At 49.4% G+C, this 27968-nt stretch overlaps 2 protein-coding genes across 10 annotated transcripts; one reads left to right on the forward strand and one right to left on the reverse strand.

Moving 5' to 3' along the window:
* Window positions 1-17244, reverse strand: LOC142821488 (uncharacterized). 5 transcript variants are annotated; one of them, XM_075912523.1, is made up of 10 exons: window positions 17134-17244; window positions 15403-15868; window positions 12934-13029; window positions 11368-11598; window positions 11024-11046; window positions 10268-10383; window positions 9644-9703; window positions 7496-7696; window positions 5619-5732; window positions 1-4883 (listed from the first exon to the last, which is right to left on the reverse strand). In XM_075912523.1, exons 2-10 carry the CDS (start codon window positions 15589-15591, stop codon window positions 3394-3396), a joined length of 2520 nt encoding a protein of 839 aa, XP_075768638.1. In that variant the 5' UTR covers window positions 15592-15868; window positions 17134-17244; the 3' UTR covers window positions 1-3393. The 5 variants fall into 5 exon arrangements, with proteins under 5 accessions (XP_075768638.1, XP_075768639.1, XP_075768640.1 ...); XM_075912524.1 differs by having other exon boundaries at window positions 17099-17167; XM_075912525.1 differs by lacking the exon at window positions 17134-17244 and adding an exon at window positions 16754-17003 and having other exon boundaries at window positions 1-4880.
* On the forward strand, window positions 17128-27489 carry LOC102453374 (uncharacterized). Of its 5 annotated transcripts, none has more exons than XR_012898249.1 (6): window positions 17128-17269; window positions 19886-20058; window positions 21317-21430; window positions 21627-22808; window positions 23732-24652; window positions 26596-27489. XR_012898249.1 is itself a non-coding variant. In XM_075912602.1 (6 exons), exons 1-6 carry the CDS (start codon window positions 17199-17201, stop codon window positions 26616-26618), a joined length of 1611 nt encoding a protein of 536 aa, XP_075768717.1. In that variant the 5' UTR covers window positions 17128-17198; the 3' UTR covers window positions 26619-27489. The 5 variants fall into 5 exon arrangements, 4 of the variants coding, with proteins under 4 accessions (XP_075768717.1, XP_075768718.1, XP_075768714.1 ...); XM_075912602.1 differs by having other exon boundaries at window positions 24605-24652; XM_075912603.1 differs by lacking the exon at window positions 23732-24652.
* The last annotated feature ends 479 nt before the right edge of the window (window positions 27490-27968 follow it).

The raw sequence follows: 27968 nt of genomic DNA on the forward strand, positions 1-27968 counted from the left end.
ACGTCCAGACTAGCGTGTGAGCCAACAAACAGCTGATCAGCGCGGCAGCCATGTAAATGTAAATGAAGCCGTGATCATTTAAATCGTGGTTTCATTTGCCTTTGCTGAACAAACAAATCTACATGCTTCTGCTGACAGAGGCATGTAGTTTAGACGTACCCAAACAGAATTACAGGCCAGACACATTCACTTACAGCAGCCAAAGTAGCTCAGATGGGTGACCCTTAGCCTAAAAGCCCCTGGTTCAATCCCAGGTTTTGACATGTAGCAAGGATCTTTCTGGTAACCCAGAATTACTCCCATGTTTGATTATGATGTCATGCTTGGCACTGACAAATCATGTTCATGGGATTAGCCTGCCTCCCTCCCACCTTTTCCTTGCCCATTAGGCCACCGGGGCCAGACAAGTAGGGAGCAGGAGGGACAGAAATCCTCTCCCCCAAAGGCACACCTCTCACATTGGCTGGGTACACACATCCCTCCTCCCTACCCCTGGCAGACACATACACAGCCCCTGGTAGCAAGGGAGGTAGGTTAGGGTTGCATGATGGAGGCAATGGGATTGATGCTACATTCTCCAGTGGCAGGGGCAGTGTCATTCCTTGTTTTCACTGGAAGAGTCAACTCAGGGGCTAAGCTCTTCCAATAACTCCTCTTTTCTTACTAGGGCTCCCAAAAAGACAGACCTGGCTTCCCTTTCTTCTACCCTACCAACTGTCATGCTGAAAAGCAGGGCGATGAGATGTCAGGTTGTGCAGCATGTGGGGCTCTGTGGCACAATGGAAAGTGTCTTGGATTTCTAAGTTGTGGTGCTCAGGGACCCTGTGGGTGACCTGACCTACAGCTAAGATGCCATCAAGTCCCTCCCAATGCTCTGCTCAATCACTCAGTGCATGACAGGGTGCTAAGTGATTGTGCCCTTTAGTGGCGCTCTCTACTAGCCAATCAGCTTTGTGGGGAGGGGCAAATGGCTGTCATAATAGGTCAGCAAGAAAGCAGCCAATGCCTCAGCCTAAGGGAGGCAGCTGCTACTTTCCCACCTGAGCAATTCTGCCCCCCTAGGCCTGTCGCTATCTCCTTATGGAGAGCAAGCAGGAAGAGGGAGGGTCCCTAGAGTCCCTTTGTCTGGCTCGGTCAGTGAAAAGGGGACTCCCCATTACTGGAGAATGGGGGTATCAGTCACACTACCTATCAAATACTGAACAAGCACTCTGCCACTTGAGCTAATTCCCCTTTAAGTAAATGAGTGCCCTGCCAGACTTGGAAAGTAACTTAAGTAGAAATATTTTGTTATATAACAAGTACACTTTTTGCATATTTGTACTTAAGTAATGTATTTTTGCAATACTTCGACTTCTACTCGAGTAGGATTTTTTTTTTTTTAGAAAATATACTTTTTATTCCACTCCCATTTCCAGAAGTGCTGAGTTACTCACGACTTGCATCATTCTGCTCTGCAAAGCTCAGCTGCATGTGCAAGCACCCAGTCATCCACAAAATAAGCAATCCACCAGCACAATGACCCTGCCAATGAAGAAGCCTTTTAATAGCCCCATCACCTTTTCCTTTCAAACCAGTATCTTTGTAGGCACTGCCATTCTGAGACCTGAGCTACCAGGGCGGTTGCCCAGGGCTCCATGCTGAGGGGGGTGCATATGAGTAGTCTTACTTGTGTCAGGTAAAACCTGAACCTGAACCCTGCAACTGGTGTATGTAGTTTGCTTCCTTTAACAATTTTAGTCTCAACATTTTCCTCCTTTCATTAGTGATCAATCTTTTGATTTTACATTCTAAAGGACTGGCAGTGTGCTCTTGTACGTAGGCTTTAAGGTATAAATGGACTTGAAAGTGTGGCCAATCCCTGGGGATCGTGAGAACCTGCTTGGATTTGGTGAAACTGGTTTTTATAACCACCTTCTGTAGAAGGAGCGATGCTGGTTGTGGCACAGGAGAAGCTGAAGGGTTTATCTGCAGTGTGGCTTCTCTTAGCTCTAACAAGGACCGATGTCTTGTATTACAGGCTGGACATTCATAAACAATGGTCCACTGAATTTTTCCCACACCTGTGCAGAATGATGTTTGTTAGGGGCACCAATAAGGAGGAAATGTGTGGCATACCATTTCCAAATGGGTGCACGGAACTAAGTTCATGTGGCAAGACTGGAGACTAGCACTTTGCTCCAGCCCTTAACCTTTCATTGTGCAATCCAAAGAATTGAGGAGCAGGGGTATGAGAGTTGGCTCTGGGGTGGGGCTGGAGATAAGGGCCTCAGGGCTAAGATAGAGGTTAAAGCAGGGCTGGGCAATGTTTTTTGATGAGGGGCCATTCCAAGATTTTGTAAAGTGGCCAAGGACTGCACTCTTCCATGCTATTAATGGAGGAGGTGCAGGATTGGGGATGGAGGTTGGATGCAGAAGGGGGCTTGGGGTAAGGGACTGGCCTGCAGGAGGGAGAATTGAGTTTGGGAGGAAGTCTGGGTGAAGGAGGCAGTTGTGACCTAGAACAGGGGATTGGGATGCAGGCTTTTGGGATGTGACGTAGGGTAGGAAGAGATTGTGATCTGGAGCAGGAGACAGGGGTTTCAGACCTGGAAAAGGGTATGGATACAGGAGGGGGCAGGGCAAAGGGTTGGGGAATGGAGTGCCAGGGGAAGGCTAAGCCAGGAGACTTCCCAACTAGCAGCCAAGTCTGCCTGCCTGGCCGGCCACATGCTTATTACTTATAAAATGAGGTTGAACAGTTATTTCAGAAGAAGGGCTTTCTTTTTAAATAACCACATCTTCATAGCATTTTTATTTTGAAATAGCACCATAACACCATTATGCAAATGAAGCGTGGGTTATTTAAACCCCAGCTTCATTTACAATTTCGATTGTCTGTATTTGCATCCCTCTATCGAAAGAGGATGCAAGTGTACACATACTTGTATTGACTAATGCAGGGAAATTCCATCAAATAGCTGATAAGTTGACACAACTAAATTGAACATTCCTAATTAAGTGGCTTGCATGGCTGCAGAGGAACATGCCTGGGGAACCCGGCTCCCTCTCCAGGCCAGATCTAATGGCTTAGCAGGTTGGATCCAGCTCACAGGCTGTATTTTACCCAGGCTTCAAAAAAAGGGAACTCAGGTTTATATGGTTTCTCCTGTGTGTGGGTTCTGAGATGTCTAACAAGATTTGAACTCAGTCTCAAACTTTCCCTATAGAGCAGCTGAAGAGTTTCTCCCCTGTGTGGGTTCTGTTATGTTGAATAAAGTTTGACCTGTATTTGAAGCCTTTTCCGCAATCAAAGAAGTTAGGAAGTATTGCTCTTGTTTGTTATCATCTGGTGATGAATCAAGTGTGAGTGTGACTAAAGCATTTTACACAGTCAGAGCTGGTGAAGAGTTTCTATCCTGTATGGGTTCTTTTGTGTTTAACAAGGCCTGACCTCTCCTTGAAGCTTTTCCCACAGTCTGAGCAGCTGAAGGGTTTCTCCACTGTATGGGCTCTTTTATGTTTATCATCATCTGACCTGTGTTTGAAGCCTTTTCCACAATCTGAGAAGTTACGGGGTGTGTCTCCTTTATGTTTTATCTGGTGATCCATAAGGCATGAGCGCCGACTGAAGCCTTTCCCACAGTCAGAACAGTGGAAAGGTTTTTCTCCTGTGTGGGTTCTCCCATGAGCAACAAGATTTGGCTTTTGACTGAACCTTTTCCCACAGTCAGAGCAGGCGAATGGCTTCTCCCCTGTGTGGGTTCTTACATGTTTAACAAGGTCCGACCTCGCCTTGAAGCTTTTCCCACAGTCAGAGCAACTGAAGGGTGTCTCTCCTGTGTGGGTTCTCCTATGTAAAACAAGGCTTGAACTCCGACTGAAGCTTTTCCCACAGTCGGAACAGCTGAAGCGTTTCTCCCCTGCATGGGCTCTTTTGCATTTAACATCATCTGACCTGTGCTTCAAGCCTTTTCCGCAATCTGAGACGTTATGGGGTTTCTCTCCTCTATGTATTATCTGGTGATCAATAAGGCATGAGCGCCGACTGAAGCCTTTCCCACAGTCAGAACAGTGGAAAGGTTTCTCTCCTGTGTGGGTTCGCCTATGAGCAATAAGATTTGAAGTCTGACTGAAGCTTTTCCCACAGTCAGAGCACGTAAAGGGTTTCTCCCCTGTGTGGGTTCTCATATGTGTAACAAGACTTGACCTTTCCTTGAAGCTTTTCCCACAGTCAGAGCAACTGAAGGGTGTCTCTCCTGTGTGGGTTCTCCTATGTACAACAAGGTTTGACCTGTGACTGAAGCTTTTCCCACAGTCAGAGCATCTGAAAGGTTTCTCACCTGTATGGGTTCTCCGATGTGAAACAAGCTTTGAACTCCGACTGAAGGTTTTCCCACATTCTGAGCAGCTGAAGGGTTTCTTCCCTGTATGGGCTCTTTTGTGTTTATCATCATCTGACCTGTGTTCAAAGTCTTTTCCGCTACTGGAACAGTTATAGGGTCTCTCTCCTCTATGTATTATCTGGTGATCAATAAGGCATGAGCGCTGACTGAAACTCTTCCCACAGTCTGAGCAGCTGAAGAGTTTCTCTGCTGTGAGAGCTCTTTCATGTTTAATAGGAGTTTCAGAGTCATTGAAAGTGCAGGCTGACTGTTGATGGGGGATTTTCTGTTGAACAGTTTCTGTATTTGCTTCCACCCCTCTGCTTCTGTGACTGGATTTACCCTGTCCCTCTCCTGGATGGTTTCTTTGCTGCCTTTGTGGGCTACACTGTTTCTCACAGGTGTCTCCCTGCACAGGGCTTTCAGATCTTTCCAGTAACCTCCCACATGGAACCATTTGCTCTGGTCCTTCTTGTTGAAGAATCCTCTCACTGTTCTTAGTCCGCATCCCCTCACCTGCTGGGACAGAGGGAATCCAAACAGGAATCTTTCACTGTGCTGAACTGGAAAAAAATTCTCAATGGGGAATAGGAAATGGGGGACATACCCAAAGAATTACTGGAAAGGTTCAATAATCAAAAGCTCAGTTCATCCTCCTTCCCCATAACCCTTTCCCAAAGGCAAAAATCTAGCCTTTCCCCTGTCAGCCACCTTCTGACTGGAGGTCAAGACAGGCTGAAGGGTCAGTAAAACTTGGGGTCTGTCTAAACTACACCTCTCTGTTGACAGAGGGATGTAGATTAGGTACATCAATATTGCAAATGAAGCTGGGATTTAAATATCCTGCACTTCATTTGCATAATGGCAGCTGCTGGTTTTTTTGAAATGGGGCTTTTGGAAAAACAAACAAAAAAAACAGTTTAGACAGAGATTTTTTCAAAAATAAACCCTTTTTCAAAAGATCCTGTATTCCTCAAAAAGTGAGGTTTACAGGATTTTTCAAAAGATCTCCGTCTAAACTGCCTTTTTTGTTATTTTTTTTTTAAATGGGGCTTTTTCGAAAAAAATGGCAGCCACCATTATGCAAATGAAGTATGGGATATTTAAATCCCAGCTTCATTTGCAATATCGACATGCCTAATCTACACACCTCTGCTGAAGGGTGATGTAGTTTAGACGTGATGAAAATGCAGAAGTGACACACACAATGAGGGGGACAAATTGGTTTGAGAGTCAGTTTAGCTGATTGTTCACCTGTGTGAGTATCACTGATGATCTCTCCTTCCTCACAGCCCTGGAGATCTGGGATCTGCAGCTTCTCCCCTCTCTCCTTCCAGGAGTTCACATGAGCTTCGGACACTGGCAATCCTACTCAGGGAGCAATTAATCAAGTGCTGATCTTGTTCATTAAGGTCTGTGCCATTATTGCTTCCAGAGCGAGGATCTGAGTCACCCACCCAGAGAGGCTTCTTCCTCACCTTGCAGGGACTGGGCTCTGGATGATACAAGATCCCAGGACACACTCATCTGCAGTAAAAGTGCATCCCCTCTGCCTTAGTTATACCCTAGAATGAGCTGGGCCATTCCTCAGTCTCCCTCTTTGTCCCTTACATTACCTCCATCCCAGGGCAGGACAGGAACACACTGCTCAGAAGGGGAGCCCTAGTGAGGATTTGTAGGTCTGACAGCAAGGCCCCCAGACAGGGTTCAGATTGCAGCTGCCACATGGCATATCACTAGGACTTGGCGGGAAAGGACCCAGCTAAGCTCTAGAGCCCCAAGGGCTCTGTCTACAAAGACACTGGCTGTGGGGCTCGGCTCACCCTGTTCTTTGGCTCAGATGCTCTACCTGGGCTAGGAGGCGGCAGAGGAAGTTGTCTCAGCAGCAAAGTGAATCCCTGACTGGCTGCTTCAGGCCCTGCTTATGCTTTACACTCATGCTTTACACTATGCTTTACTACCTGCGCCTGGGTGGGCTCTGCCAGCTGCTCACAACAGCTGCCGCTCCATGGCCAGCCAGGGCAGTGCCAGACTGTTCCTGTGGCCCGCCAGGGTGGAGATGGGCTGTGTTGCTTCTCTGCTGGTGGATGCTGCTGCAACTCAGCTCCCACTCTGAAGCCTCAGTTTTAATCTGCCAACAGCAGCCTTTTGTGTAGTTTCCCAGCCTTCCCCTTGTGGCCAGTTTAGCCCGCCATCAGATGCCCTACTCGGCTGCACAGAATCTACCAGAGGCAGGAAAGGACTCTGAGGGGCTCAGCCCACTGGCAAAAGGGTACTCTGCAGACACTAACAACAGCTGAACCCAGCCCCACAATTCCAGTATTTGCCATTCCTGCCTGGTACTTCCATTCACTAGTATAACTGATTAATCAAGAGGAAAAAGCTTATAGGTTAATACTACATGCATTTGCCTCCCCCCACACCAGTACATCTTTTAGCAGGCTGGCCAGCTTTGACCTATTCCTACTCTAGCTCTTCATTTAAACTATTTTAAGAGCTGGACAGGCAGGCAGCCCGGCTCAGTTATGGGTTGCGCTAGGTCTCAGAGTTCTGACACCCCCCAGACAGGGGATTCTGCCACTCCACACTGCTAACTCTTTCTCAGAGGCAGCAGCACTGGGTGGAAGGCAGCTGGTCTGCCCAGGAAGCTGGATTTTAAACTGTTTCTCGTTGCAGACCAACTCCCACCCAACACTCCAAGCTGCTGCCTCTTTATCAGAGGAAGCAATGTGAAGTGGCAGGGGGCTCCTCAGGAGTGAGGCCAGAATGCACTGGCTGCCGGCCCCACCTTCTGGAGACTATAGAATAGTCAACTAACCGAAAAGCATCGATGAGGTTATTCGACTATTCAATTAATCAATATTTAACATCCCAACACATGCAGCCAATGGGCAAGATGGTGGGGACATTGAAACCTCAGCTGTGGGAAAAGCAGCACCATCATTCTGTCCCTGAACCTGCTTCCCCGGGAGAGGGCATGGAGTGGACTGTCTCACACAGAAGCCAGGATTACTCGTGCTAATATTCCTGATATTGGGGGACAGGGGCAATGAAGGACCCTGAACAAAACCCAACCCAGCTGCTCCAGAGCCCACCCAGTTTCTGATACTCAAGGGGACAGGAATCCTTACCCAGCCAGTTCACAGCATCATAGTTCTCCTGCATCACATCTCTGTAGAGAGCTCTCTGGCCCGGGTCCAGCAGAGCCCATTCCTCCTCAGAGAAATACACAGCCACCTCCTGGAAGTTCACCGGCTCCGCTACAACCATTTCCTGTCCCTGGCTCTGCAGGCCAGGGGCTGAGCTGGAGACAGACGTGGGTGTTCTGCAGCCTGGCAGGGGAAGAAGAGCAATTGGAGACATGTCAGAAGGATCTTTTAATCCTTTTCACACCCCCATTCTCCTAAGCTTCTGTCCCTGGTGACACACATTGGCAGAGTCTAGCACTTGTGGGCAAATGCTGAGTCTAGATATTCCATAAACACCACACCCAAGTTAGATGCCAAAGCAACATTCATTTCTCTCAGTACCTGGTTTGAGTTCCAACATTATTGCACCTGCAACAATGGGATTCAGTTCTCAGCACCCAGTGTTGCCAATAAAAAAAAAACCCCACATATTCACCTGCCTGAACATGGACATAGATTCAATTTAGGCTGCTGTATTAAAAACCGCTAGTTTTCAATGGTTGACTCACAACAAAAACTTTGTTGTAGAAAAGATTTATAAAGTCTCTGTCACATGTGAGAACCAGAGATTAAGTGAAGTTAAGTATGCGGGTGATTATTAAACAAGAGAGGTGAGTGTGTGCAGGATGAAATCTTGAAATTAGCGGATTCATGGGATCAGAAGATATCCATAGTCACGCAGTCTGACCTCCTCTGTGGCACAAGCTATTACACTTAGCCCAAGTACCCAAGCACAAAGCTCTCTTCCCCCAAAGCATGTTTTCTAGAAAGTTGCCCAGTGCTGATCTGACGACATCAAGAGATAGAGAATCCACAAGTTCTTTGCTCATTTGTTTCAACAGCTAATCCTCTTCCTTATCAAATATTTGTGCCTCTTTTCAAGCCTGAAATTTGTCTGGCTTCAGCTTTCAGTTATTGGCTCTCACTGAGCTGTAGCCACTTGACCAAGAGTGGGCAATACATTTTGATGGAGGCCACTCCAAGAAATTGGAAAGCGGTTGAGAGCTGCACTCTTCTATGGCATTAGTGGAGGAAATGCAGGGTTTAGGATGGACTTTGGAAGAAGCAGGGAGCTTGGGTTAAGGAATTGGAATGCAGGAGGGAGAGAGAACTCTGGGAGGGAGTTTGGGTGAAGGAGGCAGGTGTGATATGGGGCACTGGATTAGCCAACTACTCATTAGAAATTTAAAGTAACTTTAATTTAGAGAAAGTGACTTAGGTGCTGTTTATTTCTGACCACTGAGAGCTCTTGCATATACTAGACGCAAGAGGAGGGGAGAGAGTTTGTGTATGTGGAGTGGGGAGCAGGAGCAGGGAGCAGAGATTAGGAGGGGAAAAGAGAGGTTTGGGTGTCAGAGACAACCTCTGGACAGGAGACTTATCTGGATAGCAGCTAAGCACCTCTCTCAGGCAGGCAGGAAGCCTGCCCAAACCTCACAGAGGCTGCAGGGCCATGTGTGTGTGTAAATAATTACGAGCCGGAAGGGAGAAGGAGGAGTGGTGCATCGTTTTTGGCCAGGATCCGACCAATTAAACTGTCCTGGAGTTGGAAGCAGCTCCTGAAGCATTTCCCCTTCCCTCTGGGCTCTCAGTCATTTTTGGAGTGGCTTGCAGATGGGATGTGGTAAGAACAAAACCAGCCCATAGCTCCCCCCAGCATCCATGGGCTGGATTTGATGGATCCAGCCCATGGAATATATTTTCCCCAGGTTTGCACTAAACTGAAGAGCCCTTGGGGATCCAGCAGTTTCTCGCCAGAAACTGACTGATATAATGGAAACCACTCTCAACCTTTCAGCCTATTTATTGTTTGAAACCAACCAAGCAGTGAAATCTGAGCCTGAAGGTGCTGTCCGTTGTGTGCTTTAACTTCACCCCTTTAGTATCACACCCCAGACAGAAGTGTTTCTCAACATGTCCACAGGTCTCCAATCCACTGCCCTTGGGTCTCCTCACTGATCAGTGGATGAGATTTAGGGCTGTGCGTGCCGTGGTTACTTGGTTTGGTTGGTAACTTTAATGACAAGCCCATGAAGATGTTTTCACAAGGAATTTTCTGATCAGTTAAAGAATCTCCACCTGGAAACTCACCTTGTCTGAAAGCTCCCACTGATTTTTCTCTTGCTCTCTCCAGTGCAGAGGGCAGAGTGTCTGGTGAGGGAAGGGATAAGAGGTGAGATTCCAGGCTCTCCTATTCATAACCATGTCCCCATTTTGCACTTTGCATTTCAATTGTATCAGAGACCAGACAGACACATGCAGGTGTTTCATATGAAAAGGTCTGAAACCTTCTGTTTCCTTTCTCACTCAGGCACTTCCCAGCAATGGAGCAAACATCCCAGCAGCCTCACACCAGTCCCAGGAGAAAAAAGCAGTGAGATTTACTTTTCCCTCCTCACCTCCTCCCATTTGGTTTCTCTCAGTCACTTACTGCCTCATTATAACCTAGACCTGCACTGAGTGAAGGCGTTGCCATGACAGTAATTTTACCTATTTCAATCCCTTTGACACTAACAGGAGTTTCAGAGTTTGCAAACCTCTGGCTCTATCTGCAAGTACTTGGGTCTGTTCGCTCAGTGTCTCTAAGGAGAGCAGCATGACGGGGCCATCATGCTCCATGTGGGAATTGAGGCAGGGGAAGGTTGGCTTCAGAGGCCAGATTCAACTGTCTCATATACTTAAACCACTCACCCCTCCTCCATCCCTTTTAAGTACCTTTGAAGTTCCTCAGAGTTTCCGACAGCGCAATCGTTTTCCGGGATAGACAACTGACTTGTTCTTCCAGTTCAGGACAAATCTCCTCCGGCAGCTGGAACTGCCCCATCTCACACCTGGCAGAAACAATTACATGTGATTGTAGTTCATTTACTGATAACTTCTGGCTAGGGAGTCTCAGCTCCAACAGGTCTGGAGTTAGAATTCCTCCAATTCTCCCAGCCTGAGAGCAGGAGCAACACAGCCCAGAGATGTGCAACCTTCCCCTCAATGGTCCCATTGCTGTTCTTCACCTTTGGCCCGGAGAGACCAGCTGGGGGACAAAGGGAGAATTGAGCCTTGATGGCCAGTTCATTTGTTGGCCTCCAGCCACACTCAGGGACAGGAGGTGCCCCCTAGGAATTAGAATGGGACACAAGCTCTCCCCTCCCCAGCTAGTTCCACAAAAGTGCCCAAATTGCTCTTACGAGGGACAGACTCTTGATCCCAGCAGACAGGCCAATGTTCCAGCCCCACAGTCCTGAGGCAGCCAGTCCCCAGGGAGGTGACAGCTCTAGGAAATATCTGACATCAGACTGTGCCCTGAATGGGGAATTCCAGAGTCTACTTTGCAAGGGTGAGAGCCTCAGAATTAAAGGAATCAGAGATGTCTGTATTGAACATTTGGCTGTAGAGCCCTCAGGAGATGTGGTGCTAACATCACCGCCAAGCCCTTTCCCTGCGCTGTGCAGTGTGAGGGGAGTGAGAGTCACTTACTTGCTCAAGGTGCTTCTGATGTCCTAGAGAAAAAAAAAAAAAAGACAGAAAAGAATCTCAGCCCCATCAGATACACACAGGAGACCCAAGGGAAGGGAGTCTGCAAATATATGGGGAAGAGAGGCCCTGTGCTGTCCCCAGGGCCATGGAACCTGTGAGCGAATGTGGCTTTGACATCCTTAATAGTTCTGTGGCTGTCACTCTACAAAGCACAAAAGTCACTCACATGGCAGCAATGCACATACCAAGTTACACCCAGATCTGACAGCTGGACCCCAGTGCTTGTGGTTCAGAAGCCTCCCTTCGCTGTGTGGGGAGCTGGGATGTTTCTCCCTCAGTCTCACCTGCAGGAATTCATTTGCTGGCTTCTGACACTTCTCCTCCAGCTCATCAATCAGCTTGCTGAGATGGGAAATCTGCACAGAGAGTTTCCTAACAGTGTCAGTCTGGAGTCTCCCAATCTCCTCACTCAGCTTCTCCAGCTGGGCCAGCAGGAGTTGCTCTTGTTCCTCCAAAAACTGCCGCAGCTGCTGAAACTCAGCCACAACCTTCTGCCTCTCGACTTGTGTCTGTTTCTGTATGAAAAAGGGGAAAGGGCTGGTCGGGGCATGGATGGAACCTGGGGCCCTTTCATGGGGAGCCGAGCATGCAGCAGGGAAAAATTCTTGGAAAACCCTCAAATTTGTGACATTTGACTCTATTCTGTAGATAAGAGTCAGAGGTGCCTCTCCCAGCATTTCCTTTGGCCCCCATGTCCCTCACAATGTGGATGATATTATCACTCTCATGTAACTTTGTATTAAGATCTTATCCTTTTAGATATATCTTTAAGTGTTCTTATAGAATCTTTGTAACATTTCTCCTATAACTTTGTATTAAGAGACACTTTCCTTTGTATATGTATAGATCTTGTAAGAAAAAATGTCTTTAAAGCTCTCCCCTTTCCTCGATTGTCCTGTTGAAATGAATGAAGTGTGAATGGAGAATGAAAGGGGAGCACCTCCAGCAGCAGTTGCAAGGGTGGAGAAGGTCTAGGAGCCAGATCCAAGACAATACCTGTGAAGTGAACTCATTAAGAAGACTGGACATACAGATGCCTTGGGAGTCAAGCAGCAAGTGCCTGCCCTTGGAAGAACTCTCACTGAAGGAGCATTAAGAAAGGCAAAGTGATGACTAATTGGCTGCATGAGAGGGATAAATATGAGGCATCTTGCAGAGGGACCCTGGGGTTTTTTCGTCTTGTCAACATGGGAGCATCGATCCAGATCAACAGAAGCCTGGCTCCACCCCTCCCTCATCTAATTCACTTGGCCAGTGCAGTTAGAGGGAGCAACTTTTGGTAACAACAAGACGGAGTGTGCTTGTGTGAGAGAGAGTGCATGAGTGTAATGTGTCACATGCATCTGATAAATATTGATTGATCTGTGTATGTTCAATAAATGTGGCGTGTTGCCTTATCCCTCTGAAAAAGATCCCAGGTGCTTCTTTTAAGCACAACATGAAAGGGATGTCCCCATGTCTCATGGGCAGCATCTTCTGTTTTTATGGGCTCTGGGAATTCAGATCCAAAGCATCAGGAGGAAGGACTCAGCACCAGCCTGACAGAGATACTCAGGGACGAAAAAGAAACAAACATGGTAATGCACCAGGTGAGCAGATACAGCAGACAGCTCCTGATGGAGACATTCAGCTCCCTCGGGGAGGATTTCTGGAAAGTCACAGGGGCTGGACATTAACTCACGCACTGACATGGGAGCTCAAGGCTTGTATTCACATGGTTCTAACCCAGCAATCCACGATCCAGGAGAGACACAAACAAGCCCAACCTCACCAAGGCAACAAAGGAGTCTGCCTCCTAACACAGCTCTCCCACTGCCAGTCTCTGTCGGTTCATAACCACATGCACCTACCAGATACTCCTGGATTCTCCCCTCCCGCATCGCTTTCCATCCCAGCAGCTTTTCTCTCTCTTCCCTCAGAGTCTTCAAATGGGCAGCCAATTTTTCCTGAAGAAACAGAAATAAGCACCAGGGTAAACCCCATGAGATGTTGGGAGCCCATTTGTCTGCCTTTAAGCTGCACAGTCCCAGTTTTGTGGAGCTCTGTCCCTGTCTGGCAGGCATTCAGCCTTGGACGTGGCTTTGTCCATAGAAAAAGAGACAGGAAGAGACAGCAGATACAGCAAGACGCCTGTCAGGTTGGGGGACGGATCGATGGTGGTACCTTCATAAAGAATGATGCAGGTGGGTAGTAGGGCAGTAAAAAGGGTTAAAAATACTAATCATGGAACTGATTACAATTTAATCAGTAAGGGTACATCTAGACTACAGGCTTTTGTCGACAGAAGTTTTGTCAACAGATACTGTTGACAAAGCTTCCGTCAACAAAGAGCATCTAGACTACATCCAGTTCTGTCAACAAAGCAAGCCGCTTTGTCGACATGATAGTGTAGACACAAAGGACAGTGTAGATGCAATAAAACCTTCTGTCGACAGAACTCGTCAACAAACAGCTTTATTCCTCATAGAACGAGGTTTACAGCCGACGACAAAACTGCTGAGTTCTGTCGACGTTATGTTGCAGGTATAGTTTTGTCGACAAAAGTCCACTTTTGGGGTGTGTCTAGACCCGTGTTCACCAACCAGTAGATCGCAATCTACCGGTAGATCTCAGGGGCTCTAAGAGTAGCTCTTGAGCCCTCTCTGAACTGCACACCTGCGCAGTACATTTACATTAGATTTCCTCATGTAATGTAGGCGGGGCTTCAAGGAAGGGGCGGGGCAGTAGATTTTCGCCTGTTCTGAGACTTAAAAAGTGATCTTGGGTGTAAAAAGGTTGGAGACCACTGGTCTAGACTACAGGGTTTTGTCGACAAAAGTAGACTTTTGTCAACAAAACTATACCTGCATCCACACTGCCTTTGAGTTATGCTGATATAACGTTGACAAAACACAGCAGTTTTGCCGACGTATGTAAACCTCATTCTACGAGGAATAACGCCTTTTGTTGACAGAGTTCTGTCGATAGAAGGCATTATTGCATCTACCCTGTCCTTTGCGTCCACACTGTTATGTCAACAAAGCGGCTTGCTTTGTCGACAGAACTGGATGCAGTCTAGATGCTCTTTGTCGACAGAAGCTTTGTCGACAGTATCTGTCGACAAAACCCTGTAGTCTAGACATACCCTTGTTGACAAAACCCTGTAGTCTAGACACACCCCAACAGTATTTTCAACCTGTCAATATGCCAACAGGAAGAGATGGTAGTGGATGTGTACTCTCCTGGGGGCAGGGCTCTTTCACAGGGTCTGCCGTGAGTGGTCACTAGGATTCCCGGCAGGTGAGGACTCCCAGCAGCTGCAGACTGACATTAGCTGCTAGGGGCAAGCAGGTACGAATGGGGGCAGTGGGGAGTTTAACTGGTAACTGGTACCAATAAGCATTACTTCAGCAGTTGACCAGTTTGAACTCTTGCCACAACAAAGATGAATCCCAGGGGTGATTGGCATGGTCTTGTGCAGCCTGCAGCCCTGCTGTGGATGGACTTAGGGCACTCAGAGTCCCACACAGCATTCAGCCCAGTGACCTCCTCTAGTGCCGGCTGGAGCATCTGAGAGTTTAATCCCTCATGGAGCAGGCCAGGAGTTCAGCATCCCAGTGGGAAGTCGCCTGTGCCTGCTAAGCCTGGGTCCTGTAGCAAGGCACCTTTCCCTCGTAAGGGCCACACTGTTCGGCGATGGTGAGGCACGGGGCGGGGGGGAGGATGAAGGGGTAACCTAGCAGTTAGGGCCTTGGACTGATACTGGAGAGACTGGGGTTCTGGGATAAACTCTATCAGTAATGTGCTTAGTGACCATGAGGAAGTTTCTACCCCACTTTCCCTTCCCACCATTTGTCTAATTAAACTGTAACCTGCTTAGGGCAGGGACTGTTCCTTGCTGGGTGTTGTGCATGGCTCTGATTCCACTGTGGGTCTATAAAGCAAATGACGGATTCTTACTGCTTCTCTTTCAATCAGTAACTGCTTGTAACCTCCTCTTCTGCAGTCCCAAGGCAGCTCACTCTCATAGACTGTCCTGCAGTTCCTGTGATCTAAACCTCTGATTGTTAACATCTTCCCTTATGTAAACACCACTGCCATCACTAGTGAGGGCTGGGTTTCAGGATTCAGAACCTGAGAGAAACATTTCCCACACCAGGTATCTGTAAAGACTTGATGTAAGTTGCCACACAGCCAAAGTATTTACTTTTTACAGCATCTCTTGTACCATGAAGGCTTCACAGAGCTGTGTCACACCTGTGCCAGGTAACAGTCAGTGAAATTATCCTGTAATTAAAACCCAACTTTATTTCCCATTACACTGGACAGCAACTCTGTACCTTGTACTCCTGGGTAGCTTCCTGTATGGGCACCACTGTGTGAGCCCGGGATCTCAGATAGGACACACGGATAGGAATTTGATCCTCTTTACAGAACGGTTTCAGGTTCTTTTGGTGCTCCCTGCACACCTTGTCCCATCTCGCTTTCTTTGCTGTCTGCACATTCAGCTGCTTCTCTAGTTCTTTCATGTTTGCCAGCTGCCGAATGGGCCGGAGAAGTCCCTGCTGCTCAGGGACTCTGCACTGATGGCTGAAGGAGGCCTAGCAGAAATTGTGCCCGCACTCCAGAGTGACAGGGGCTGTAAAATCTTCCTGACAGACGGGACGAGTCACTTCCTCCCTGAGATTTTCCACAGGGCTCTCTGCTGCTATAGCTGCCTCTGGGCTGGGGAACAGGGTAGTTTCACTTTCCTGAACTCAGAAACGTAGGGGCAGGTCCGGAGGGCATGTGTGTGAGGTACCAGCACTGATGATAAAAAAAAATATATATCAAAATTAAAACCAAAAATCCCCCAAAGATTTGCTCACTCATTGCCCGTGCCTGGGCCTGCACTGGACACCCCCAACCAACTGGGCAAGCTAGAACTCCCTGCCTCTGTGTCAGTCATACCAGAGTCCCCTCCTGATCCTGTGTCCAAATCCCTCACCCACACACTTTGTGGCCCTCTCTCGCAGTCCTTCTGCGTGTCCCTGACCCGTACCCAGCTCTCAGCCCCTGCCCCCCAGCCTAGCGTGAACATTCGACACATGCTGGTCTGAATTTTTTTAATTTAACAACAGAGAAGGGGGCAGGCAGCACTGAGCCGGCCGGAGGAAAGGCCTTTGCCCAGCAGGAGCCACTGCCCCAAACCCTGCCCCCAGATAGTGTGTCCCAATACTCAAAGCCTGACCCACAAGCAGCACAGAATGGTGGGTGACAATTGCTCCTCCTCCCCCAGCCCAGCTGAGCTAATAACTCCCACAAGCGGAGCTGCAGCCCCTCCCCCCCAGCCTTGCCACCCCTTCAGCCTGCGTGTGCCCCTCCCACACTGATGCCCTGCAAGTGACTGAGACAGTGAGCAGGGCTCTCCCCTGCCCCAGCGAACCGCCCCGCAGCCACGCGCCGTCAGGCCCGAATGCCTAACCCGCGCATGCGCAGCGCCCGGCTCTTGCCACCGCGAGAAGCAGTGGGCGCACCCGGGAGCCAATGAAGTGCTGCGGCGGGAAACAAAGAAACAAACAAACAACCCCCCCGCCGAGCCCCCAGCCAGGGCCGGGCAGCAGCTGCGCGGAGCGGCGGGTCAGGCAGAAGCCGCCAGCCCGCAGCCAGAGATTTGGGTCGCAGAGGAACACGCCGCCCCCCCCATCTCACCTCGCTCTACTCCTCCGCCCCCCGGCACTGCGCGGCGGTAACTGCACCAGCGGCCCCCTCAGCATCCGCCCTGAGGGTGCGCAGTGATCACGGCGGGCACTGCTGCTATTGCCTCTTTGCAGCGCGCAGTCAAACACCGCGGCGGCCTCAGCCCAGGGACCAATCGCAGCGGGGCCGGGAGTGACGCGCGGAGGGAAACGCATTGAAAACACGGACGGCGCGCTGCGAAAGGCTGGGGTTTGGGTCAGACTGCGCATGCGCACCGGGCCAGCGGGGCCCCCCCCCGGTCTCAGCCCAGCACTCGGGCTTATCGCACCCGGCGTTGTACTCCCTCCCCGCACGTACCCCACGCGTAACTGAGACCGGCACGCGCCTCCTACCCGCTGCGCAGCAGCTGCCGCCGCACCCGGAACTGCCTGTCGAGCCCCGGTCTGCGCATGCGCGCATGGCGAAGGCAGCGCGGCTACTGCGCATGCTCAGCTGGGTTGGCGACTGCGCAGCGCGTTCTGAGGCCCGGTGCGTGCGGGGCGGGGGCTGCCCGGGGCTAAACTGACGGGAGTGGAGGGGGGAGACCAGGCTGGGGGGGCATCTCAGGGCTCTTCCCAGGGCTGGGGTCTGACGGGAACCACTCGCGCTGTCAGGCGGGGCAGGGAACCTGCGGCCCGGGTGGCCTTGCCTGGCCCCGGCCCCGAACCTCTGGGGAGCCCGCCCTGGTTTCTAGTCTCTCGCTCCCCAGGGCCTGGCCGCTCCCCCGTGTGTGGTGAATGTGGAGAGTCAAGGGTCGCATGAGCGGGGAGGGGTTAAATTTTTTTCCTTCTCTTGGTTGCGTGTGTGCAGCCTCTGACCCCAAAAAATCCCCTCCCCCCCAAGTTTGTGGAGAGAAAATGACGCATGAAATTGCAGGGGAGGCAGTCTGTGCAGGAGCCAAACTGACTGAGGGGGTGAGGAGAACTGGCTGCAGGGCCCAGAGAGGGGCCAAAGGGCAAAATTGGGACAAGCAGCAGGGTAAATTGTGGGCAGCCCTGCCTTCCCCCCGCCCCCAAAAATACTCCAGTGTGTGTGGAGAGACATTTGCAGTCTTTGTAAAAATACAGGATGGGGGGTGGCAGTGCCCACTTGCCAGGGCTGTGTGGGTGGCTAGTGCCTGGAGGAGGTGCCTCTTCCCTTCCTGAGAGGTGGGCACTGTCCAAGGGGGTGAGATTCAGTGGCTGGGGGCTGCCTGAGAGAGCTGTTGTTTTGCCTCCTTTCCAGGACTTTAGTTAGTGAGCAGACGTCCTGGGCTAAAGGGACAGGGCTGGATTTAACCTCAGCTGCTCTGACTTGTTCTTAAAAATGGGTAAATAGTCCTGTATTTTCTGTCTCCCCATCAGCACTGGCAGGTCCTGCTGCTGCCAAATCCCTGCTCCCCAGCCGCCTACCCACCAGCAGAGGGCTCCTCCAAGTAAGACTGGAGTGTGCTGGCTGTTGGCCCCACCCCCAGGGAGTATAGAATAAGAATTCTTGAGGTTACCTGACTATTCAATTAACTGACATTTAAAATTCCTAGACAGTTCTGTCAGACACATAGATATGTGAGAGAGGTGTAGGGGGTGTCTCCTTCACCCTTTGTCATTTTTGTTTGTCATTTTGACAGTGGATATATTTATAATAAAGTGAGCACTGTACACTTTATATTTTAAGAAGGCTCCAGCTACACAGTCCTTATGCTTAACAGGGATTTGATGTTAATTGAACTGTTGGGCAGTTCAGTTCTGATGGATTGCTGCTGAGCCCACTTGTATAGTAGTCGTTTTACCAGTTGTAAATACAGAAACATAGGGAAATACGGTCACCATTAGCCTGGTGCTTTTCCCCATCGCTGGCCACTTGGGTAGATTTTGCTTCCCAGATGATTACTACGGCCCAGGTGATTAAATGTGAAAGCACTGAGCTACATTTGAAAATCATTTTGTATGTGCAAACTTCTTACCAAAATCTATATTTCTGTAAGTCAGTGTTTCCCAATTTTATTTGGCTACAGAACTGTTTTGAACTCAAAAGAATTTTCTGGAACTCCCGACTGACTGCATGCGCAGCGCTGGGTAGTGACATCATCATCCCTACTCTCTGGCTAAGATGGCATTACACAAGGACACTTATTGTGGCAAACACAAATGAAAATTGTTTTCAGTGAAATTCATAAATGAATGAAAATTCTGTTCCTTTACAATAATTCAGGTTTTAATGGAATTTTCCTTATTTTCACTTCACGGAACCCTGGGTTTCCACAGAACACAATTTGGGAAACACTGCTGTAATTCATTTCCCATCCTGCAACCCCTGAAGTACACATTTTACTTTTCTATTACTGTATTGTATATACAAATAGTTAGCTTTTTACTTGTATATTTGTACTTCTAATCACACATTTTGGTGTAAAGGTTTCTGTGTGTGCCATCTCTATTGTTACAATATGTTCCAATGGGGCCCTTCACTCTGACAGTCCTTGGCTACGTCTAGACTGGCATGATTTTCCGCAAATGCTTTTAACAGAAAAGTTTTTCGTTAAAAGCATTTGCAGAAAAGAGCGTCTAAATTGGCACGGATGCTTTTCCGCAAAAGCACTTTTTGCGGAAAAGCGTCCATGCCAATCTAGACGCGCTTTTGCACAAAACAGTTTTTAGCTGTCTACACTGGCCCTCTTGTGCAAAAGGGACTTTTGCCCAAACGGGAGCAGCATAGTATTTCCGCAAGAAGTACTGATTTCACACAGTAGGAAGTCAGTGTTCTTGCGGAAATTCAAGCAGCCATTGTAGACAGCTGGCAAGTTTTTCCGCAAAAGCAACTGCTTATGCGGAAAAACTTGCCAGTCCAGACACAGCCCTTCTGGATGCCAAAATCCAGTTTTTCTTAAATCAATTCTCTCTCTTTTTTTTTTTAAGGGTCCAGAGTAGAGATGTAAGCAACTAGTCGAGTAGTCACCTACCTGACCAGCATTTGCTTATTGGGTAGTCAAGTAACTACTCAACTAGTCGCTTCCCTCCCGCCTTGCTGCCAGAATAGGGGTGAGGAAAGGATTAAAGCCCCTCCTGAAATGTCTCCAATTGCCCTTCTCCCCTTGCCAGCCTGCAAAACATCCATGTCTCTCCCCAGCTCAGCCCCTGGTCTGCAGAGCCAGGGACAGGAAATGGCCGTGTTGGAGCCAGTGACCTTCGAGGAGGTGGCTGTGTATTTCTCTGAGGAGGAATGGTCTCTGCTGGACTTGGGCCAGAGAGCCCTCTACAGGGATGTGATGCAGGAGAATTATGAGGCTGTGAACTGGCTGGGTAAGGATTTCTGTCCCCTTGGGTAACAGAAACTGAGTGGGCTCTGGAGCAACTGGGTTGGGTTTGGTTCAGGATCCCTCATTGCCCCCACTACCAACGTCAGGAGTATCTGCCAAATAATCCTGGCTCCTGTGTGAGAGACTCTTCCCTCCACGCCTCCACCTAAGAGAAGCAAGTTCAGGGACCTAACATTGGTGCTGCTCTTCCCACAGCCAAGTTCTCACTGTGCTTCCCCACCATCTTACCCATGTTGTGCCTTGGCCGGAGGTGTCAGTGGAAGGGCTCAGGCAGGAAAAGCAGGTACCAGAGTTGTGCAGCTGGGTGCAGCTGCTGTAAGTGCCTGCAGGCTCCCCTTCTGCTATTGTGCTGAGTCCCTGGAAGGAAGGTGCCACCTCAGAATCCTTTCCTGCCTCTGGTAGATTCTGTGCAGCCCAGAGGGGCACCAAATGGCAGGCCTGACTGGCCAGAAGAGGGAGACTGGGAAATCACACAAATGCTACTGCTGGCAGAGTAGAACCCAGGTTGCAGAGGGTTCTGCAGAGGAGCTGAGCTGCAGCAACTCTCACAAACACCAGAGTACCAGCACAACCCATCTCCATCCTGGCTGGCTGCGGGAATGACAGCTGTTGTGGGCAACTGGCAGGGTCCACCCAGGCAGAGGCAGTTGGGATCAGGAGCGTGGAACATAGGCAGGGCCTGAAGCAGCCAGCCAAGGGTTCATTTTCCTGCTCAGACAACTTCCCCTGCTTCCTTCTGCCCCAAGTAGAACATCTGAGCTAGAGAGCAGGGTGAGCCCAGCCCCCCAGCCCGGAGTTTTGTGTACAGAGCCCTTGGGGAGTTAGAGCTCTGCTCAGTCCTTCCTCTCCAAGCCCTAGTGACCTGCCATATGGCAGCTGGAGTCTGAGCCCTGTCTGGGGACCTCGGTGTCAGACCTGAAAATCCTCCCTAGATCTCCCCTTCTCAGCAGTGTGTTCCTGCCCTGGGATGGAACAGCTCATGAGGGAGATGTAGTTGTACCCTGGAGAGTGCAGCAGAGTGCTCAGCTCCCCTGGGGAATCAGCTGGGTCTTCCCAGGGTGGGGGGATGCACTTTTCCTGCAGTGAGTGTGTCTTGGGATCTTGTACCAGCCAGAGCCCAGTCTCTGCAAGGTGGGGAAGGAGCTGCTCTGGGTGGGCAACTCAGATCTTGACTCTGGAAGCAGTAATGGCATAGACCTTAATGAACATGGTAAGCACTTGGTTAATTGCTCCCCAAACAGGATTTCCAGTCTCCAAAGCTCATGTGATCTCCAGGGTGGAGCAGGGGGAGGAACTGTGGATCCCAGCTCTCCAGAGCTGTGAGGAAGGGGAGCTTATCAGTGACACCCACGCAGGTGAGCAATCAGCTATACTGACTCAGAAACTAATTTCTGAGTCCTCACAGCAGGTGTCACTTGTGCATTTTCATCAAGTTTCACTGACTCTTCAGCCTGTTCTTTGGGCATATTTCCCCTTTTCTCTTTGTATTTTACAGTTTTCTTTTAGCTTAGCAAAGGGAATAATTCGTGTCTGGATTTTCTGTCCCTGCAGGTGATGGAAGGCTGACTGAGAGCCATGAGATGAGTCTTCAGCAGGAAGGACTAGAACAAATGGATCCATGTAGGATGCTATTGAGAAGATCTGAAGGGCATGTTTCTCAAAGCTCTGAGCAAGGAGAGACCTGTAAGAGACAGTATAGCCCAAAAAGACTGCAGGGAAACCATCCAGGAGAGGGGCAGAGTAAATCCAGTCACAGAAGCAGAGGGTTGAAAACAAACACAGCAACTGTTCAACAGCAAATACACCATCAACAGTCCCCCTATGCTTGCAGTGACTGTGCAACTCTTACTAAACTTGAAAGAGCCCACACAGGAGAGAAATCCTTCAGCTGCTCTGATTGTGGGAAAAGCTTCAGTCGGAGCTCAAATCTTCTTATCCATATGAGAACGCACACTGGAGAGAAACCCTTCACCTGCTCTGACTGTGGAAAATGCTTCAGTCACACATCACATCTTGTTACCCATAGGAGAATCCACACAGGAGAGAAACCCTTCAGCTGCTCTGACTGTGGGAAAAGCTTCAATCAGAGGTCACACCTTGCTATCCATAGGAGAACCCACGCAGGAGCGAAACCCTTCACCTGCTCTGACTGTGAGAGAAGCTTCAGTGAGAGATCAATCTTCGTTATCCATAGGAGAACGCACACAGGAGAGAAACCCTTCTGCTGCTCTGACTGTGGGAAAAAGTTCAGTTGGAGCTCTAGCCTTGATGCACATAGGAGAACCCACACAAAAGAAAAACCCTTCAGCTGCTCTGACTGTGGAAAGAGCTTCACTCGGAGCTCAAATCTTCGTTTGCACAGGGGAACCCACACAGGAGAGAAACCCTTCAGCTGCTCTGACTGTGGAAAATGCTTCAGTCGCATGTCACACCTTGTTAGACATAGGAGAACCCACACAGGGGATAAACCCTTCAGCTGCTCTGACTGTGGGAAAAGTTTCAGTCAGAGCTCAAATCTTCTTATCCATAGGCGAACCCACACAAGGGCTAAACCCTTTAGCTGCTCTGACTGTGGGAAAAGCTTCAGTCGGAGCTCAAATCTTCTTACCCATAGGAGAATCCACACAGGAGAGAAACCCTTCTGCTGCTCTGACTGTGGGAAAAGCTTCAGTGACAGTTCAAGCCTTGTTGCACATAGGAGAACCCACACAGGAGAGAAACCTTATACTAGAGGTGGGAAAAAGCCTCTCAATGGATAGAATGGGGCCTGCCTAGGGCTTTGATCCTGCCCAGGAGGCAGGGCCAGGCCCTGCCCCCTAATGGGCATATGCTGCCAGGGAAGGAGCTCAGCCCTGCCCCCTCTTTCTGCCATGTAGCAACTGGAGAGGAGGCAGTGCTGGGGCTGAGGCTGCTCCTCTGGCCTCCAAAGCTGTCTTGTGCCCACAGCCATAGAATTTCATGCCTCCTGTGCCATGTGACCATGGCAGGATGCCTCTGGGGGCCAGCTCTGTGCTCCTTGGCTGTGGCAGTAGTGCCTCTGGCCACAGGCCATGTGGCAGCAGCAGCAGCAATGCCTCTGGTCTCCATGGTTGACTTGCTGCTACATGGCAGGGCTGTGGTAGTAACAGAGCCTCCCTCTGGGGTGATAGGGACAGTGTGGCTGGAGATGTTGCTGCACAGGGCATGAAGCTGGGGAATGTTTCCCCTCACCCCCAGACCCCCCCCAACCCCAATCCCCTCACCCTCCCAACCTACTCAGCTTGCTCTGACACCCTCCCTTGTTTTTGCACCTTCTCTCCTGGCTACACTGCATCTTCCCTTGTTTCTGCGCCCTCCGCCTGGCCAGACACCCTACTCCCAGCCTGTTTCTGCACCCCAGCTCCCTCCCAGATCTTTCTGCAAGCCTCCACCCCTTTCTTGAGGCCTCGCCCACTCCAAAACTTTCTGCAGACTACCTGTTAATGGAAACTCACTATTAATTTTTAAATTACATTTGAGCCATTTTGCTAAGGCTGCAGCTGGGGAGTTGCATTTAAATTCTTACAAAGATTAAGCATTTTAACTTTCTCAAGTTGGTTGATCAAACTTCATTTTTAATAAAGTAAAATATGAATTTGTGTCCAACACAAAGAAATTCAATGTTTTCTTTATTGCAGGCATGGAGAACCTTTTTTGGGGTTCCGGGCCACTAAGCCACAGAAAAATCAGGGAACACAGAAGTGAGAAGCAAAAAAACTCCTCCCAAAACTCCCAATGATGTGGCCCCCAAATGAGACACCTCACTCATTTGGCACTCACAGGGTGAGGGGAAGGGATGGAGAGTACTGAGGTTCAGGGTTTTCCATAGGCCAAATTTGCTTTCCTGGGGTTCCAGAGTTAGTAGATTTTGTGGACCTCCTTAGGCTCTGGGGTAGTAACAAAAATGTGCTGATCTGCTTGTGTGCTGGGCTAGTGGTGGGATTTGAACCCACAACCTTTGAATGATTGGTGTGGTTCACACTGAGCACCACAGTTTAGAAGGCCAACATGCTTGTCATTACACCACAGAGCCCCACATGTTGCCTTGCCTCCCCATCTCTCTGTGCTTTGCACCATGGTGATTGCTGGGGGAAGAGAGAGGGAAGAACTGAGTAGCCGGCCTTACATGGCCCAGGCCTGCTCTTTAAGTCTCTGCGTTAGGCTGAGGGGGTGACTATTGAGCCTCCCTCTATGGCTTGGGTTGGGGAGCCTGCCTATATTGGGTTCATTGGGGTAGGCACTGTGGCATCAAGAAGTTGGGCTGTCAGGTTACCCCATTGGGGACAACGTGAAGGCAGGAAAGGTGTCCCTAGCTGGGGTTTGCCAGAAGCTGGGAATGGGTGATGGGGGTAGGATCACTCGACAGTTGTCTGTTCTCATGATCCCCTCTGGGGCAATGGAATTGGCTGCTGTCATGAGACAGGATCCTGGATTAGATGGATGCCTGGCATGGCCCAGTCTGGCTGTTCTGATGTTCTGTTTGGTTTCTGTTCTTGTCCCCTCTGAACCAGGGAGAATGGACCCACTTCCTCAAGTGGACAGACAGTGCCCTGTGAAAGGTTTGTATAGCTGAGCTGTTGTTGCATTCCTGGCAGTCTAGTACGGTGTTTCTCAATCTGTTTTTATGAAGTACCCCCTTTTAAAAAAAATATTAAAGTACCCCCAGTACCTACAGTTTTCAGACACACCATTTTTTTCTACTATTGCAACACATTTGTTTAAACAATTTAATTGTAGCAAGATGGGTGATGAAATTTTGGGTGTAAGAAGTACAAAAATAATAAAGCATTGTAAAAATTAATACAAAAAAATCCATTTTTTCTGAGTTTCAGTTGTGTTGAAATACTCCCCAGACTTCTCTCAAGTACCCCTAAGGGTAGTTGTACCATTGGTTGAGAAATGCTGGTCTAGTGGCTAGGCTACAGTACTCTCACTGTTGTGGTTTGAGTTTGATCCTGTGTCAGGGAGAACAGCATGATTCTCTCCAGGAAAACTACCACTCATTGCTCTGGTCTCACTCAAAGTTGTTACAGTGGCTGTGACCCAACAGGTCAGTTAGAGGCTCCATTTCCACACTTGTCCTTGTCATGAACTGGGAAGACATCCTATTTTTCAGAAGGGGCAAAGCTGGGTGACTCAAACTGCCCCTCTCCTCTCCTGTGTGGGCACCATGCAGGAAACTCCGTGGTGCACACAGCACTAGTCCAGCATACAGCCAGGTTGGCACAAGATCCATTTGTTCAGTTTTGTTGTTGAAGGAGACAATACAGAACTGGCTCCAGCCAGTCACTCAGTAACCCGGGGAAATGATGCACCAGGCCTGGGCACCTAGGAGTGGCTGTTGGTCTTAAAAGAAGCACACAGGGTCTTTTTTAGGGGATAGGGTAACACACTGCATTTATTGAACATACATAGACTAATCAATACTTTATCATATGCATATGATACATTACATTCATGTTCTTGTGTACACACACACACACACAAGCACACTCGTTGTTGTTACCAATAGTTGCTCCCCCTAACTACATTGGCCAGGTGCATTAGATGGGGAAGGGGTGGAGCCAGGCTTCTGCAGATCCGGATCAATGCTCCAATGTTGACAAGACAAAAACCCTGGGTCCCTCTACAAGATGCCTCATATTTATCCTTCTTGTGCAGCCAGTTAGTCATCACCTCACCTTTTTAATGCTTCAAAGAGAGTTCTTTCAAGGACAGGCACTTGCTGCTTGACTCCCAAGGCGTCTGTATGTCCAGTCTTCTTTTCACTTCACAGGTATTGTCTTGTATCTGGCTCCTAGCCTCTCTCCACCATTGCAACTGCTGCTGGAGGTGCTCACCTTTCAGTCTCATTTACACCTCATTCATTTCAACAGGGCAATCAATGAAAGGAGAGAGATCTATTCTCCAAGCAAAAGAATATTTTCTTTACTATGACAGGGTCAGGCCAGGGAGCTGCTGCAGAGAGGGGAAAAGGCAGCCCAAAAGGGTAAAACCCCTTGGCTATGTCTAGACTGGCACGATTTTCTGGAAAATCAGCTGCTTTTCCGGAAAAACTTGCCAGCTGTCTACACTGGCCGCTTGAATTTCCGCAAAAACACTGACGATCTCATGTAAGATTGTCAGTGTTCTTGCAAAAATACTATGCTGCTCCCATTCGGGCAAAAGTCCTTTTGCGCAAAACTTTTGTGCAAAAGGGCCAGTGTAGACAGCTCAGATTTGTTTTCCGCAAAAAAGCCTCCATCACGAAAATGGCAAACAGGGCTTTTTTGCAGAAAAGCGCATCTAGATTGGCATGGACGCCTTTCCGCAAAAGCACTTTTGCGGAAAGGCGTCCGTGCCAATCTAGATGCTCTGTTCCGAAAATGCTTTTAATGGAAAATGGGGGGGAGTTTTGAGGAGGGGATTCCCAGGGTGTTTGAGAGGGAAGGTGGGTGGTGGGTTCTCCTCCTAAGAGATAAGGCACCCCTTCTAAAATTTTGTTGTCTGTCTCTTTCTGCAGGTGGTGAGGGCCATCAGTTCTGAGCTGCTGAACAGGCTCGTCTGTCTAGCAGATCTGGACAGCGTCATGGCCGGCTTTGCTGCCCTTGGCTTCCCAAATTGTGGAGGAGTGCTCGATGGGACACACATTCCAATCTGTGCACCGCATCATCGAGCAGCCCAATTCATTAACAGAAAGGGCTACTTTTCTATGGTCCTCCAGGCCCTGATCGACCATCATGGCCAGTTTTCTGACATTGTGTTGAGTGGTCAGGGCGGCCACATCTTCAGGAACTCGTACCTCTACCGGAGGCTTCAGGCAGGAACATTTTTCCCGCATCACGACTTTGCGGTTGGGGATGTGCTCATGCCGGTGTGCATAGTGGCTGATGCCGCCTAACCCCTAATGCCGTGGCTGATGAAGCCCTACACCGGCCACCTGGATGTGAGCAAGGAGCAGTTTAATGCTCACCTTAACTGGGCTCGTAACCAGGTAGAATGTGCGTTAGGATGTTTAAAAGGGAGATTCCGGTGCTTGCTCACACGGCTAGACATGGGGGAGAGCAACATCCCTGAGATGGTGGCCGTGTGTTGTGTTCTCCATAACCTGGTGGAGAGGAAAGGGGAGGCCTTCCTACCAGGGTGGGGTAAAGGTGCTGATGGTCAGGAGAGGCACTTTGCCCAGCTGCCATCCGCCAGGCTCACCAGTCTGTTGTTTGCATACAGGAGGCCCTACAGGAGCAATTCTCAAGTGGAGGCCACTGACTCTACTGAGGGGCTTCTGCCTGGAGACTGGGCCCTGGCCCAATAAAAGCTTCCCTCCACAACCCATCTCCTGACCCAGTTTGGAGAAATAATAAACACCAGGGTTTGTCTCAAAAGAATAAATTCAGGTTTATTTTTTAAATATCACTCACTCACTGTTGCAAACATAAGAAAGCTTTTGTTCATTTTTTATGTAGAAAATATACTTTCATGTCAAACTATGTACAATAAACATTTTCTTGAACACAATCCTTGTTATTTAACTGGGGTGATTGAAACCTGGAGGGAGGAAGGGGGTCAGATTGCATCAGTCTCCTGCTTGGGCCTTGTGTTCGGGGTCCACCATGGCCACGGGATCAGGTGGGGTGACTGTCTGTTGGCTGGACAACAGAGGGTAGGTGCTCTTGGGACTGGGAGGCCTGGCAGAGAGGAGGGCCAGGGGGAGAGAGGGGCTGGGGAAGAGGGAGGTCCATGGGGGGAAAGGGATGCTGCTGTGGAAGGGGGGTTTGGTGGGGCGGGGTCATGGGGTGCTGGAGGAGCAGGACCAGGCACAGGAGCAGGCAAGCCGCAGACCTCCCTGACAGTGGCACACAAGGACGTGCGCTGCTGGACCAGCTCCTCCATCAGCCG

The sequence above is a fragment of the Pelodiscus sinensis genome, chromosome 31 (assembly GCF_049634645.1).
Source record: "Pelodiscus sinensis isolate JC-2024 chromosome 31, ASM4963464v1, whole genome shotgun sequence".
Lineage (NCBI taxonomy): Eukaryota > Metazoa > Chordata > Testudines > Trionychidae > Pelodiscus > Pelodiscus sinensis.

Bases quoted from the DNA above. Each gene is read 5' to 3' on its own strand.
- LOC142821488 (XM_075912523.1), bottom strand. From the start codon at position 15,591: ATGAAAGAACTAGAGAAGCAGCTGAATGTGCAGACAGCAAAGAAAGCG. The intron at 11,599-12,933 runs GTAGGTGCATGT...TTTTTCATACAG, and splicing joins GGAGAATCCAGGAGTATCTG to AAACAGACACAAGTCGAGAG. The intron at 9,704-10,267 runs GTACTTAAAAGG...TTCCCTCACCAG, and splicing joins AACTCTGAGGAACTTCAAAG to ACACTCTGCCCTCTGCACTG.
- LOC102453374 (XM_075912599.1), top strand. From the start codon at position 17,199: ATGGCGAAGGCAGCGCGGCTACTGCGCATGCTCAGCTGGGTTGGCGAC. The intron at 17,270-19,885 runs GTGCGTGCGGGG...GTCTCTCCCCAG, and splicing joins GCAGCGCGTTCTGAGGCCCG to CTCAGCCCCTGGTCTGCAGA. The intron at 21,431-21,626 runs GTGAGCAATCAG...CTGTCCCTGCAG, and splicing joins TATCAGTGACACCCACGCAG to GTGATGGAAGGCTGACTGAG.